This window comes from Poecile atricapillus, chromosome 29 (genome assembly GCF_030490865.1).
Source record: "Poecile atricapillus isolate bPoeAtr1 chromosome 29, bPoeAtr1.hap1, whole genome shotgun sequence".
Lineage (NCBI taxonomy): Eukaryota > Metazoa > Chordata > Aves > Passeriformes > Paridae > Poecile > Poecile atricapillus.
This window is the reverse complement of record NC_081277.1, coordinates 686,013-700,165: the sequence shown is the minus strand read 5'-3', so window position 1 is coordinate 700,165 and position 14,153 is coordinate 686,013. Positions and strand designations below refer to the sequence as shown.

Below are 14,153 nucleotides of genomic sequence, written 5' to 3'. Positions count from 1 at the left end.
TCTGACTAAATTTGCTAAAGTTATCCTGCTTGAATTGCTACTCCCAGGAAAAATCGTCAGTGGAGAATAAATACACCATGCAGAGCCATCTCCTTCTCAGGATAGAGATGTATTTATCATTATCTCAGGATTCTTATTTTTCAATTTATTTGGCCTCAGAAAGAACGGGGAAAGCCATAGTCACTGCAAACTGTCACAGATGAAAAACAAATAATGGTCAGTCCCATCCTTCAAAGATCTTCACATTGTGAATTGTCAGGTACCAACAACACAGGACCTTAATTTAATTCTGTTTTCCCTCAGATTCGCCAAAAGCTCATCCAGGAACATAAACACAACCCCTAAATCATTCCAAAGAAAAGTGAGTGATTAGTCTTTATATAATGGAATGCTCTTTGTTCAACAGAGTTTCCCAACTTCATACAATACAAGTCACAAACCCAAAAAAAGAGTTTGAAGTAAAATAAAGTTCAGGTAACACAGGGATACAAAAATATACAATGACTAGCACTTAATTATCACACCTCATTCAAAAATTCCCTTTTATGTGGCTTTCCTTTTCTTTTCTTTTCCACATGAAATGTCTGCTCTTTAAATAATTAACAACCTGCTCTCTCCATGGTACTGGAATAGACACATTTGGAGGTAACAAGAGGTGTGTGGTGGCTGTCTGTGATGGGGAGATGATCCATCTGAGCCCTGATGAGCACACAGGGCAGCAAATGCCAAACCCACCTCAGTATCTGACACCAGGAACAGCAGCAGAGGGATATATTTAGATATATAATTATGCCTGGAGCCTGCTGTGATTGATCCCATGGCTGGAGAAAGTTAATATTGTTATAAATCTTCTGCTGACCTGCTCAGTTAAGGTACAGCCTTCAAAGAAATTCTATCTTACATATAACATTACTTACAACCTTATCAATTTACAGGGGTTTATAACCTTCTATTGTTTTTGATGATGACTGCCAAGGTATCAGAGTTCCAGAAGTGATGACGCTGCCTCTGAAGAGCTGCTCCAGGCGGGGCCAGGCAGGGTCTGGCTGGATTTTGCTCCTAAAAAAAAGTCTTTTCTATGGTTCCAGCAGGAGAGACACAGCCCAGCCCCTCCAAGGTGCATGCAGCAGAACTGCCAGTGTGAGCAAAGAGCAAAGCCAGCACAGTCACTAGGAAGAAAATCAGGGAATTGCAGTATTTCCTGTTCAAACAGGGGTTACACACACTTTGCACGTGCTTGACTCATGAAAAGCAAGCACAGCTTGCTTCCTGCAGATGTGTTCCTGCAGTCCCCAAGGAGCCTCCCTGCAGGAAGGGGTCCATGCCCAGAGCCCAGAGGTGCCACACAGACCTGGAACAGCCCTGGTGATGCCAGGGGGACCCAGCCCTCTGCAGCAGCCCAGGACAGGGCTGAGTCCAGGGAACCAGACTGAGCTGCAGAGATGTTTGGAGCATTATAAACAAGAGATGTTTGGAGCATTATAAACAACCAGCAATTTCGGCAGCCCAGGAGCTCTGCCACAGATCTGACTTGCTGTTCCACAAGCCCCAGGCTATAAAGTTGAATCTATCCAATCTTTTGGCCAGCTTTCTCCTTGTTTCTATGCATGCTGCTGCCGGAGGGGGACCAGGGAGGCTGAAGCTCGCAGAGCTGGTGATGTCCACAGGAGTTACATCTCCTGCTCACTAAGGAAACCTGACAGAAGCATCTCTGCTCCCAGGCACTGGCCAGCCCAGCAGCCCCAGGGCTGCTCCTCTGAGCCCCTCTCCATGAGGCTGGTGGCTCCAAAACACCAAAACACCAATCATGCTGCACCAAACACCAGGCAGGAGGGAGGCTCTGCCAGGGGGGCTGGCACCAGAGCCCCCCATGCCCACCCCAGCCCTGCCCCAAGCCCACATCCACACCTGGCTGTCCTCAGACTGTGGCTACAGCTCCACAGCAGAGACCCCCTGCCTGCAGCACATGGGGGCTGCCATGGGCAAGGATTTCCTCTTAGCACGCACAGTACTAATATTTTAGTAATATTTTCTTTAAAGTCACATTCCTCAAGTCCCACTGACAACCCCCACCAGCCCTAAGGTGTGCGGAGCCCAGCCTGGCAATTAACAAAAACATCCCAAGTCTACCAAATTCTCCCAAAGAGAAACAGATGAAAGTTGACTTTTCCACAAATGTGAATTTATCATTTTGATATGCACTACATAACTGGTACAGAACAGCAAATGCCATCATTCCCCAAGCAGAGACATGAAAATTAATAATAAACACTCGCGAAACGTCAAAAGTTAAAAATGTTTCTCCATCTAAAACACAAACATAAAAGCTGTGAGTTTGACTATTTCAAGTATTTCAAAATGCTAAATAGCTCATGACAGTCAGCCTTACGTTCCCTTTCGCTGTGGGAGGGAAGTGAGAAAGTCTTACTTTGCTGCAAGAGGCAAAATACAAAGTTAGAAACACTTTAGCACTCCGGCAATGAACTAATGTTTGACTTCTTTCTCACATCCAAAGCTTTTTATTCCAAGCTGGATTTAAATGGCACCCAACTTTTTCCATTGGCACACTCCAGAAACTCAGAATGAGGACAAGAAAGTAAGTGAGCCACAACAAGGGGGCACTGGGAAAGTCGGTTTTCAACAGAAGAAATCCCAGGAATCTTGGACTAAAGACTCCAGCTGCTGCTGAATAGATCCTAGCACCCAAACCAAAAAGCCATTTACTCAGTCCCTTTTGATGTTCCACAGCCAGGGCCACTGCCACTTCCCTGGATGGATGCCTGCAGGTCCTCACGCGTGGATTGATGAAGACAGCAGCTATTGCCCCCACAATTCTTTGGTTTATAACTCATGCTGATGATGGGATGCAAGCTGACAGAGGATGCTGGAGTGACTAGAGGAATTAGTCAGCAATAGTGGTGACATGAAGCCTCTGAGGGCTACAGCCTTGTACAGCAGAGCAACAGGAAAGATCACAACTATCTCACTGTCGTGATGAGACATGGTTTTTGTGAGAAACCCGACTGTTAGGCCACTTCTTCTCCTGAAAGCACCGGCAGAGAATGGGACATCTGTGTTCCATCTGGATGGTAACCATGAAGGAGAACGTAGATCTCTCTGAGGGGGTCTAAGAATAGATATGCTTTTCTTTGGGACTGATGAGACAGAAACCCCAGAATATCCTCCCAAGGAGCATCCAGCATGCTCAGGGCTGTGCTTGGTTGGTTCTCAGGACTCATGAGCAGTGGAGTCTCTGCAGCTCTCTCTGAGAGACTTAATGCTCCCTGGTGAAAGCCACAGAGGACTGGGACAAAAATCCAGTGAAAATTGCTGGGTGACTGGAGGAAGCCCAGAAAAATGCTATGTCCAAAGGGCATATTTCTGAGAACTGCTGGAGAGCAAGGAGGTGTTTATTAATGTATTCCTGAGCTCAGCCTCATCTTCCACAGCAAGTGTCTGTAAGAGCTGATGAGTCCTCGAGCTGCTCCCTCCCAGTGATTAGGATGGCTGAAGAGCCAGTTATTCCAGAGCACTCACTTAGAGCCTTGGAGGCTGATCTAGATGATTAAAAAGTGAGACAAAACCCACAATGCAAGGCTGCAGCTCTTAGCAAGCCCAAAGGCTGAAGGGTGAATCCAAATTGTCAACTTACATGGGAATCAGTCCATGCCCTATTCCGAGATCCAGCCCTCCTATGAACATCAGCTCCCCTGGACTTCCCCAGGAATCCAGGGTTTGTGGCAGGAGCTTTGTGTGAGAGGAGAAGCTGCTGGCAGGCTGCACATGAGGGATGGGGTTCAAGCTCTAATGTAAGCTCTGGACAAATGAACAGCAAGGCCGAGCCCTGCTGCTCTCAGTGCCCTTGCAGCTGTGCCAGCTGCACAGAACAGCCTCAGGAGCCTGAAACACTCAGGTGTGAGTGGCTGTGATAGCTCCAGTGAGAGCTTTCCTCCTGGCTGACCCAGGGGTGGCTCCCCAGCTTGCCATGGCTTCACCTTCGCCTCCCCCAGGACACACTGGTGCCCAAGCATGGCCAGTTAAACTGGGAAAATCCCCCCTGACACATTCCCCACATTCCCTCAGGCAAAGGGGCCCGCAGCTCCCAATCTCACCCTGGAAAAGGATAGATCATATTCTCTGGACCAGCATCTACATTCTTTGAAGTTAAAAAGGCAACCAAACCACACACACAGAGTGCCAGCCTCCATTATCTAACGACATCTAGGATTTACATGCTAGGCAGGGTCCAGTACACACAGCTCCATTTGTATTTTGCTGAAGTGCCACTGGCAGCAATTCTGGGTCACATCTGTCTGCAGGACCTCAGCCCAGCAATCCTTCCTACAGAAAGGTGAGTGCTTTGTTCAAGCATTTTCTGCTTCGACAACCACAGAAGACTTTCTTTTCACAGATTATTAGTGGTTTTCAGGGACTTTATGGTTAAGCAAACAATAAGATGGTTAAATTGTCCAATTTCAACATTTGACTTTTTAAATGTGAAAGTTAATAGGCTGCATCACTAGAATCATTCTGGAGGAAAGCACAAAACCCACATGGGCAAAAATCAAGAGACAATCAATCCAAGGGTTTTTAAAGCCTGAATTTCCCTCTGTGGTAAGAGCAGATGATGCTCTGTACTGTATAGTAACACCAAAGGTTTATTAAACATATTAGCTGAGCTGATAATTAAACTGCTGATAATTAAAGCCAGGCTTGGCTATCTGCACCCAGTGGAGACATTGTCTTCCACTGAGAAAACACTCTGGAACTGTGGAACTGGAGATAGGGCTCTGGCATCAGGGCCGGTCCCAGCTGATAAACCCCTAATCTACATAAACAAAGCAGACAATAATGAGCATCAGGAATTTTTAAAGGTTGTTATGACAGCAACACAAATGAATAACTGCTTCTACCACTCCTCATCTTTCCACGTTGTACCCATTTCCTGCCTGCACACTCCAAGCCAGCACCTTGGCCAAGCCCCCTTGGCACCGTGAGCCCACACCACTCTGCACCAGCCCCTCCTGCTCCACTCACTGCCTCTGCACCTACCTGTGGCCTTTAATGCTGGTTGTTCCCCTAGCAACAGTTTTAACCTTTTGGCATGGATTTTCCCTTGGTAATGCGATTCTGCCACCACTGCTGAGGTAAAGGACATGTTACATAGTGTGCAGCATTTGTTCTTATCCACTGAGTCACCATCATTGCCCTGGGTGGAGACAAAAACACAGACAAAAAAGAGGTGTGTAAGCCCACTAAGCACAGTCACAGAGACAGAAGAGAATAGGAGGGAGGAATCTAGGTTGTTATGCCAAAGCCACGGCTGCCAAGGGGCTTCCCTTCCTCATCTCTTCCAGCCTTGCTCCTGCCTTGTCCCAGCCCTGTCCAACCTCCAGCTCCCCAGCACCTCCACCCCAGTCTGCTCTGGGAGCACAGACCAGAGCCAGAGGTGGCAGGAGGTGTGTGGTGCCTGTCACTGTGTCCCTTGTGGCCCTGGAGCTCAGGGCACACCCCTGAGCCTCCCTTCTCTCAGACTTTTTGCTGTTCTTGCCTGAGGGAATCACACAGACCCAGAGCTTTCCCTGCCATCCAACACTGATGCTTCCTCCTGATGAACTTTTTTAAGAGACCCCAAAACATCTGGGGGGACCCAACTGAGGGGCACAACCCTCTCTGCAGGTGGGAGAAACAAATGAACTGTCCGAAATCACACAGGTCCCTCCAGCAGGATCCAACACCAGCAAACCCAACACAGAGTGGACAGCTGACCCACCACTGAAGGACAGCTTTTCCCCCCCAAAAAAACACTTTTAGAAAAATGACTGATTTTCATCACTTTTTTGTTGTTGATAACTGTAAATCAAACCTTAGGGAGGAATCTCAAGAGGTGATTAGTACTGTTCTGAGTGTAATTTGCACTTCTTTTAAATAGCTTTCTCTCAAGATATTTTATGTCTTCAAAGGGAAATCACTTGAAAGTTAAGAGCAGAGCAGAAAATTTCCAGTATCTATTGATCATCAGTGGCAACACATAAAGAGCCTCCAACAGAGCTCGTTTGAAAAGCTGATACACTTCGGTGTTAATGCACTAGGGTCTCTTCCTCTGCCAGGGCTGCTCTTCAGTGACATTTTTTCCTTTTCAACCTACTTTCTCAGCTAGACTGCAATTAAAAATAAAAAATTAAAACCCCCTCCAAGAGCCCACAATACCTCATGTAGGGTTCAGGGTGCCATTTATGCTGCCCCACAGTTGACTGTGCAGCTCACCTGGGTTCACCCAAGTCTCTGGGCAAATACCTTGATGTGTGGGTAGAGTTCAGCCACCAGCAGGAAAGGGGTGTCCCCAAACTCCTGGTGGTTCTATGAGCCCCTCTGCACACAAATGACAGACCTCTGCTCCCTAGCAGCCAGTTTTATACTCCCAGTGCTATTAGTTGTAAGTGGGATGCACGAGGTATTTGGGCTCTGCCATTTTTAAGCATTTACCCAGGCCTGGATCATCCCTTAGCAGCATCACCTCCCTCCCCTCCTCCACCAACCAAAGCCCTGCACAGAGCCAGAGGTGTTCTAGGCTGATGCAGCCCTGAAGGGTAATTATACCTTCTCATTTGTCAGGGGCTGTTTTACCTGAAACCAGAGAGGCCAGGGGAAGCCAATCTGGGTCCTTTGCTGAATGCTGCGGTGCTGACAGGATTGTGGAGGTGCTGAAATCACACTGCTGCTCACCCACTGCCTCAGCTGGGGCACAGGGCTCTGCACAGGGTGGGGGGCTGCTCCCTGGGGATGTTCTGCACCCACCCAGCCCTCCCTCACCACGGTCCAGCTCCCAGGGTTTAAACAATGAACAGGAGCTCCTGTGAATCCACTGGCAGCCCTGGAACCCCGTGCTGCCAGACCCAGCCAAGAAATATTTCTACATTTTGTTTCTGCAGCTTTCTCCAGCCAACCCCACCTTGCAAACCTTCTCTACACTGCAGCACAGAACTTCATACAAACTCCAGCACTGGCTTGGAGTTCAAGCATCCATCTCCCAACACTGACATCCCCACTCCGCAGTGTACCGAGCCAGCCTCATTTATAGGGCTTGTTTTTGTAATATGAGAAGCTTCAGCCTTGTATATCCAACAGAATTAACTTCAGTTATTTGGCTGCCTGCTAACAAGCTGCTAAAAGGCATAATCCTCACACAGGGCCAGGCACCTGCAGGCCTTTGCTGGATGTTCCTAAAGCAATCCACAGGAAAAGTAAGGATTTTTATTCCACAGATACAAATCTGCTGTCTTCATTTCCCAAGTTTTAATAAGAAAAAAAGATTACACAAACTCCAGAACACAGCAGTATAAACCACAGCATTAAAGTGGTGCAAAGTAACTTTTAAATTTGAATTAATCTTCGGTGCATGAAGGTGCTGCTGTTAAAGAGCTGCTTTCTGTGCTGCTCCATAAGAAATTCAGGCCATTTCCATTCTGGAGTCTGTTTCTGTGATGGTACCTGAAAAGAGCAAGTACCAGTTCATGAATGGTCAAGCCATGAGGTTTTTCCCCTCCTCCACACTAAATTAAAGCAATAATGAAGAGCACAACAATGGAGTTGTTATCCATTGGAAGCCTTCTACTTCCCACTCCAAAGGGCTAATGGGTATTAGTGTTTTTACAATCCTCAAACAACAGCCAACCCCTTCCTTCACCTCACAAAAGGGTCAGGAAGCAAATGCTATTTCCAATCCCACTGCACCGAGCATCCACAGCAGCAGCCACCTCTCCTCCTGCTGCTGCCTGGCAGAAGGACCAGGTGCTAGTTCTGTGGTCAGCAGAACACAAACCCAGCAGCCTACAGCCATGTTACACTTTTGATGGAAAAAAGGCTGATATCCCCTTTTTAGTTGCAGATACTTCAACACAAATTCAGTAGATTTTCACAGATTGTTTCTAATACTCATTAAAGTCACTGTGCCAGGGCCTGAGTGACACTGCTAAGACTGGGCAGTGCACTCACGTGTACATGGTAGGGATGTTATTGTGCAGCTTTACAGATGTCCTAAATAGTTCTGTTCTCTCTAAATGCAAAGGCTTGTATAATATCTGATCAGCAACAGGCCTACTTTGAGCTGTAAATGTTGGCAGATTTTCCCTGTTATATTTTTATAACACAAATAATTTTAGAATTTAGGTCTGGCCTAGCCTAGCATTCACCTAGAACATGAGGACGCATTAATCCACCCCCACTAGGGCTGCCCTTGGCAAAAGCATCAGCAAACACAGAATTACATTCCTTCTCCATTTGCCTTTCACAAAAGCAGTGGGAAATAGTTCAACTTTGACTAATCTGAGTCTGATTGGTTTTCTGTCCTCCACATCCCATGCTGAGGTGCACATGCAGTGTGTGGCTCCTCGTTGGATGTAATCAAACTCCTTAGAGGAGCCTGTTCCCCATCTGTATGCACCTGTCCATTGCACTGCCCACACTGGCATTAATAAAATAAAATAAAATAAATCATCAATAAAATCACTGAAAGATCCAGTTGTGGAGGGGCAGATTGCATCTGCAACTGGCCTGTGTGCAACAGAGAAGTTCACTAGTGTTTTAATTACTATGTAAATGAGCTTTCAGATTCCTTGGGCAAAACTTGTGTGCTTCTCCCTTTAATTACAATATATCACACTGAATACCAACAGCACTCAGCCCCAGTCACACTGAACTGGTTTGGATGCTGTGTGCTGGGAACCTCGCTACAGCTCTCACACAGCCCCAGAATGTGGGAAGGAGCTGAATTAATAATTCCCCATGAAGCTACCTCTTAAAAATTCAGTCTTCTTCTCTCTATTGCCTGACAAATGGCTGCAAGCTGGTTCAATTCCTCGCCTTCATTTGTTCATTTGAACACAGCTGAGGAAGCCAATGACCAATCTTTAAATTGGCAGACTGAGAGCAAACATGGGTGAGGAGCCTTTGGATAAAGCACATCAACCCCCAGAACGAGTCCCCAGAGCCCTGGGGAGGTGACACTGCTCTTGGGGACCTCTTGCTCATGCCCAGGGTTTCCAGCCAGGACACTGCAGGCACCCCTGGTCTCCTGTATGGCAGATGTACCTACCCCTGCTCTGTACCTGGCACTACACACCAGGTGTGCACACACAGCTGCACACCCATCAGTGCCACCCCAAACTGCTCCCCACACCCTGGCCAGGTGTGATTCCTCCCGTCTGCCCAGGGACCCTCACCCTTTAGAGTGCTGGCACACGTTGGGAGTTGGATGAAGGGGTCTGCAAGTGACCCCAGTGCTGCTCTACTGCCAGCAGCACCCCAGAGTGGCCATCACCCCACACCTGGTGGCACGAGCTTCCCACAGGCATTGCCCCCATCCCCTGCCCCAGCTGCTCACCAGCAGATCCAGCCACTGCACTGAAATGGAGCAAGCCCTGAGTCTCTGCTAACAGCATATTTTTTCCTATGAAAGAACATTCAGATAACTAAAAACGCAATTACTGTTGCTGTTGCACATAATAATTCTTGTGTAGTTTATTGAAAATTATTTCCAGTTACTTTGCATTTCAGCTGATCTAAATGTTACCTCTGGGGCACCTGATCATCTGTGGCTGTAAGAGAGAGAATGTTGTAGCCCAGAGTCAGTAGCAGCTGAACAAGCAGGGGCTTGGATGATACCCACATTTTCTGACCGGAGCTTTTTCGCCGGGCAGCCTCCATCGATGGGGTGAAGCATGTAGTACAGGCGGACTTTGCTGGCATGCTTCCGGCTCTGGAAGGCAAAAACAGAAGAAGAGGGAGAACTGAAGTTACAAGGAGCAAGGGGTTCTGTTGCTGTGCTCACTGCACCAACCCAGAGTGACATTTTACATCCCCTTGACAAACATATCCACCATTGCAGGAGAAAAGGATTCAGGTGATGAGCACTTGCACTTCTCAGAATTTTCACAGAGCTCTGCACCCAGCTGAAATGAGCTGTGGGATGAAATCTGCCATTAGCAGAAGAAATGGTCCACCCTGGCCCCTCTCCAAGTCCTGCTGTGTGTTCCAAGACACAGCAGGGATCTGACAGCAAGGGAAGGACAGCATTTGTTGTTAGACCATTTCCACAGTGGGGCAGGCTGAAAGATGAGGCTTACTGAGCTTCAGCCAGAGACACAGCAGCATCCTGAGGTGTCAGAGGCACACACACAAACCAAATCCACAGCTCCTGTGCTTCTAGAATGATAAAATGTAAGACGGGTAAAAATCTTCCATGAGGGAGACACGAGCAGGTTTCACTCTGCCTTTGGGCACAGCTGGAGCTCACAGGCAGGTGAGGGTTAGAAGTGACAGGAGATCCCCTGGTGACCCCAGCAGCAGCAGCCAAAGCAAATCCTTGGGACTTCCAAGACTTAAAGGAAGATTTTAAAGCTTTCACAGCGAGAGCACAGACATAAACCTTCAAAAGCCTGAATTACATCAGGTCTTGTCTTCCACCAGATGCAGGGGGGAAAAGCTGGCAGCCACAAAATACCTGCACCCAGCATATGGGCAGCAGACTCATGGGGAGCTGTTACCATGCAAATGTTTCCTTTGAATCACCCTTTCCAACTGCCCCACGGAACAAGAGCACCATAATATTATAATTTCAGATCACTGAAACTGCAGAGCTGCTATTTAAAAATATTAAATTATCATTAGCATGTTCTGGAACATTCTTTTTCCTGTGGTATAAACTTGGAGCTAAATTTGCTGGGAGCTATATTTGCATTCACATGCAGAAATGTGACTATGTAATAATATTTTCCACAAAGCAAATCAGTCAAGATAAACAATGTCAAATATCTGTCCCCAGCTTGTCTTCCTGCTGCATTTAGCAGATGTGACCTTCCACGGTCAGAGCGAAGTGCAGAAACCCCAAAGCTCCAGCTATCAGCTGAGCAACCCAGACAGTGGCTGTGAAATTAGAAAAGGACAGAACAGATGTTTGAAATGCACAGGACAGAGGTGCAATGCCACTCCTGCTCCTTGGTCCCAACTTCCTGCCTGAAGTGATGCTTACAGGGTCCCTTGCACCACACAGGGCCAGTCAAACATACTGCAAAGGCACCGTGGCCAGAGTTTTTCAGCTGAATTTCTTCCCTGAGCACTGAGACCCCGCAGAGCAGTCAGCCTCCCTCGAGTCATCCTCCCCAGAGTCACGAGGCTCTTCCCTCGGTTGGCTTCACCCAACACGTCACGATGCCCACACAGCCACAGCCTGCTCGGTTTACAGGGGAAAAAAACTGGGAGGGGTTGCTGGGTGTGTGTAAGCTGCAAAGATGTTAAAAGGAATCATTTTTACGGTCCTGCCCCGTGGCACTCAGCTGGACCAGAAATGGTGCCCAGATGTCAGCGTTAAAAGACAGCAAATCTTCAGCCTTCTGTAAAACACCTCTCACCTTTCTGGGTGCATTTGTTTGGATTTATGAGAGCCAAGGTAAAGAAATTACTTATGTTTGACATAATTTAAAACTACACAGCTCCTTATGCAACCTTGTTATCTTATGGTCATAAAAGAGGAGCTTAAAATCATCCCTGGCCTCCACACGTATGTGGTGAGCATCTCCTTCCCTCTGCGGAGCAGAGGAAGCACAGCCCATTTGTCACCCATTTTATCTCTGGCATTTTCTACATTTACATGTGTATTTATCATCCCAACACCCCAGCAGGAGCACGGCAGGAGCACAGTGATTATTCTTAGTGTGCTGCTCGCAAACAGCACTGCGGGTTATCCTCTCCCTACTGAAAACCTGCAGCTGCAAGGCACAAGGAGGGGCCAAAGAAAGAACCACAAACAGGAGCCAGAAAACTGGGATAAACTGGGATAAACTGGGATAAACTGGGATAAACTGGGATAAACTGGGATTAGGACACCTCCAGCTCCCATTTTGACCCATCTCACCACATGCACAAGCCTTAGGAAAGACAAAACCTTGCCACACAGTGCGGAATGAGCACACACTGAGCCGTGGAGACACCTCCACCAGCCACCACAACCTCATTTTGGGTGCAGTCAAGGTGTTTCAGTGCCCGTGAATATTTCTTTTGTAGCTGTACAAAGTGTTACACCAAAGGCATTTTCACTTTCCTGTCTCTAGTGGGAACAGCACCTTTTAAAGGCACTAAGTCTGGTTTAATACTGCAGGCTTGAAAACCAGCCCTGACTATGCAGGGAGCTCAGAGTCTGTTTCCACACAACTGCTGCAGAGTTCTGCATCGCGAGCTCATTTGCTACTGTAAGGCTCATCAATAAAAGTAAATAAATGGATCATTTCTATCTCTATCAAATGTACTCTAATACAGATCATGGCAGAGACAGCAAAGTTCTGGCAATTCAACCCTAAAACATAAAAGGGCAAAGCAGAGCTAAATTGTGCTATGAAATGCAATTTGATTTTGCACAAATTGTGTTTTGCAGCACACTGTGCCTGGAGCAAGCGGCGAGAGCAGGCTCTCTGGGGAGCACAGCTGCTCTGGGACACCCTGTTCACCCTGTCTGATGGAGGGGCTCCTCACCCCTTCTCCGATGTACCAGCAGCTCTGGGGAGGACTGAGCCATCTCCCTTCACACAACTGAGGCTTTACAGCCAGGGGTCACCAGGTGACACAGACACACATGGACCTTCCATTCCCTGCGTCTGCCCAGGGGTCTGGGAGAGGAGTCCCCTCACCATGTGTGAGCTCAGCAGCCCACCCTGACCCCAGAACTGCTCCCACTTTACACCACTGATTCAAGCTGATCCAGCAGGCTGAAACACTTTGCTTGGCAGGGCCTTCTTCCCATCTCCTCAGGTTCAAATCAACTGTCTCTGCAGCTTCCCCCAGGCTGTGCTAGCATATAATCTCATTTCCGTATTCCCCATACATCTCTTCATCAATCCTTGCTCTCTCCTGTACTGGCAGCTTTATGGTTTTGAGCAGTTTAGCTTTCCCCTCCTGCTCCTCCTCCTCTGTGACCTCTTTAGTTGAAGGCCAGGGACCCTCACACCGGGGAGCACGTGGCTGCATCGAGCTCCAGCAGAGACACAGGTGCCAGATGAAGGAAGGAACCACCATGGCAGCCCAAACAGCTGCAGCTTCTCCTAGTCTGTAAAAAAATACTCTTTTTCAGAAGGCCACTGGTTGGGTTTTAATCCTTTTAGTGTACACTGTGTTGATTTTTTTTTGTGCTGGCAGATTCTTAATTAAATTGCCATGCAACACGCAGTCACATGATTATACCAATTTTATTATCTGTATTGGCCCCACTTGTAATCTCATCAAAAGAGAGAAAGTTATTTTGGCTGGCCCAGTTCTGCAAGCCTTGTGCAGAAATCCAGGTACATGGTCCTGCAGCCCCTTTCCCGAGCATGCTGTGCCCAGGAGCTGTGCCAAGCTGGACGGCACCGGCTCCCGCACGGGACTCCTGGCACTGCCGTGCCTGGCTCTGTGCTGGATTCCTCCTGGAAACTTCCTCCACTGTCCCACAGCCACAGAGGGTCAGCAGTGACACTGCTCAGCAGGTGGCCAGAGCACCTCAAGCACCCACTTGGGAATTACTGGACCTGCTGACCTGAACGACATCATTCTGGAATTTATAATTGCTGCCAAACAACCTTCCAAATTTCTACTGGAATGGAACCAATCTATTTCTTCCTCTATGATATAACAACATCCTCTGCGCTTTTTAAATAGACAGGAGAAGTATTTTCAGCAAATGCCTTCCCTTTTCTGCCTCTACTACCCACACAACAAACATTGTCAAGATCCCTGTGGTTTGCTGCAGAGCTGAACTACCCGGCTGTTATTCCAGACGCTGCTGGATGCCAAAGTCCTTTTTCTCCTTTTGTAATTTTTGAAATGCCTCATTTATAATTCATGGTCATTTCTATCAACTTCCCCTTTTCCTCCATGAGTTAATTTTTTTAGAAGTGTCTACTCATGCTTTTGCCTTCCTGAGCACACAGATATGTGTCTGCAATTCCCAAGTGCTCAGCTGAATTCGCACCCCCATCAAACTGGCTGCTCCAAAGCCATGAGAGACACATCACTGTTTTGGACATTGATTTGTTTACACATTAAGGCAGCTACTGAGGATCTATTCAGCCAAGCAACCCCTAGCTCCACTTCCTTCCATCTGTGATGATTCCACCCAGTTCACCAGG

General features: G+C 47.6%; 1 protein-coding gene across 1 annotated transcript in view; it reads right to left on the bottom strand.

Moving 5' to 3' along the window:
- ZMAT4 (zinc finger matrin-type 4) overlaps nucleotides 1-14,153 on the bottom strand; it is a 47,722-nt gene that overhangs the window by 11,914 nt on the left and 21,655 nt on the right. The window contains exons 3-4 of the mRNA XM_058859418.1: nucleotides 9,668-9,757; nucleotides 5,053-5,209 (exon numbers count right to left, since the gene is read on the bottom strand). Coding sequence (XP_058715401.1) covers nucleotides 5,053-5,209; nucleotides 9,668-9,757 — 247 coding nt within the window. The remainder of the gene's footprint in view (nucleotides 1-5,052; nucleotides 5,210-9,667; nucleotides 9,758-14,153) is intronic.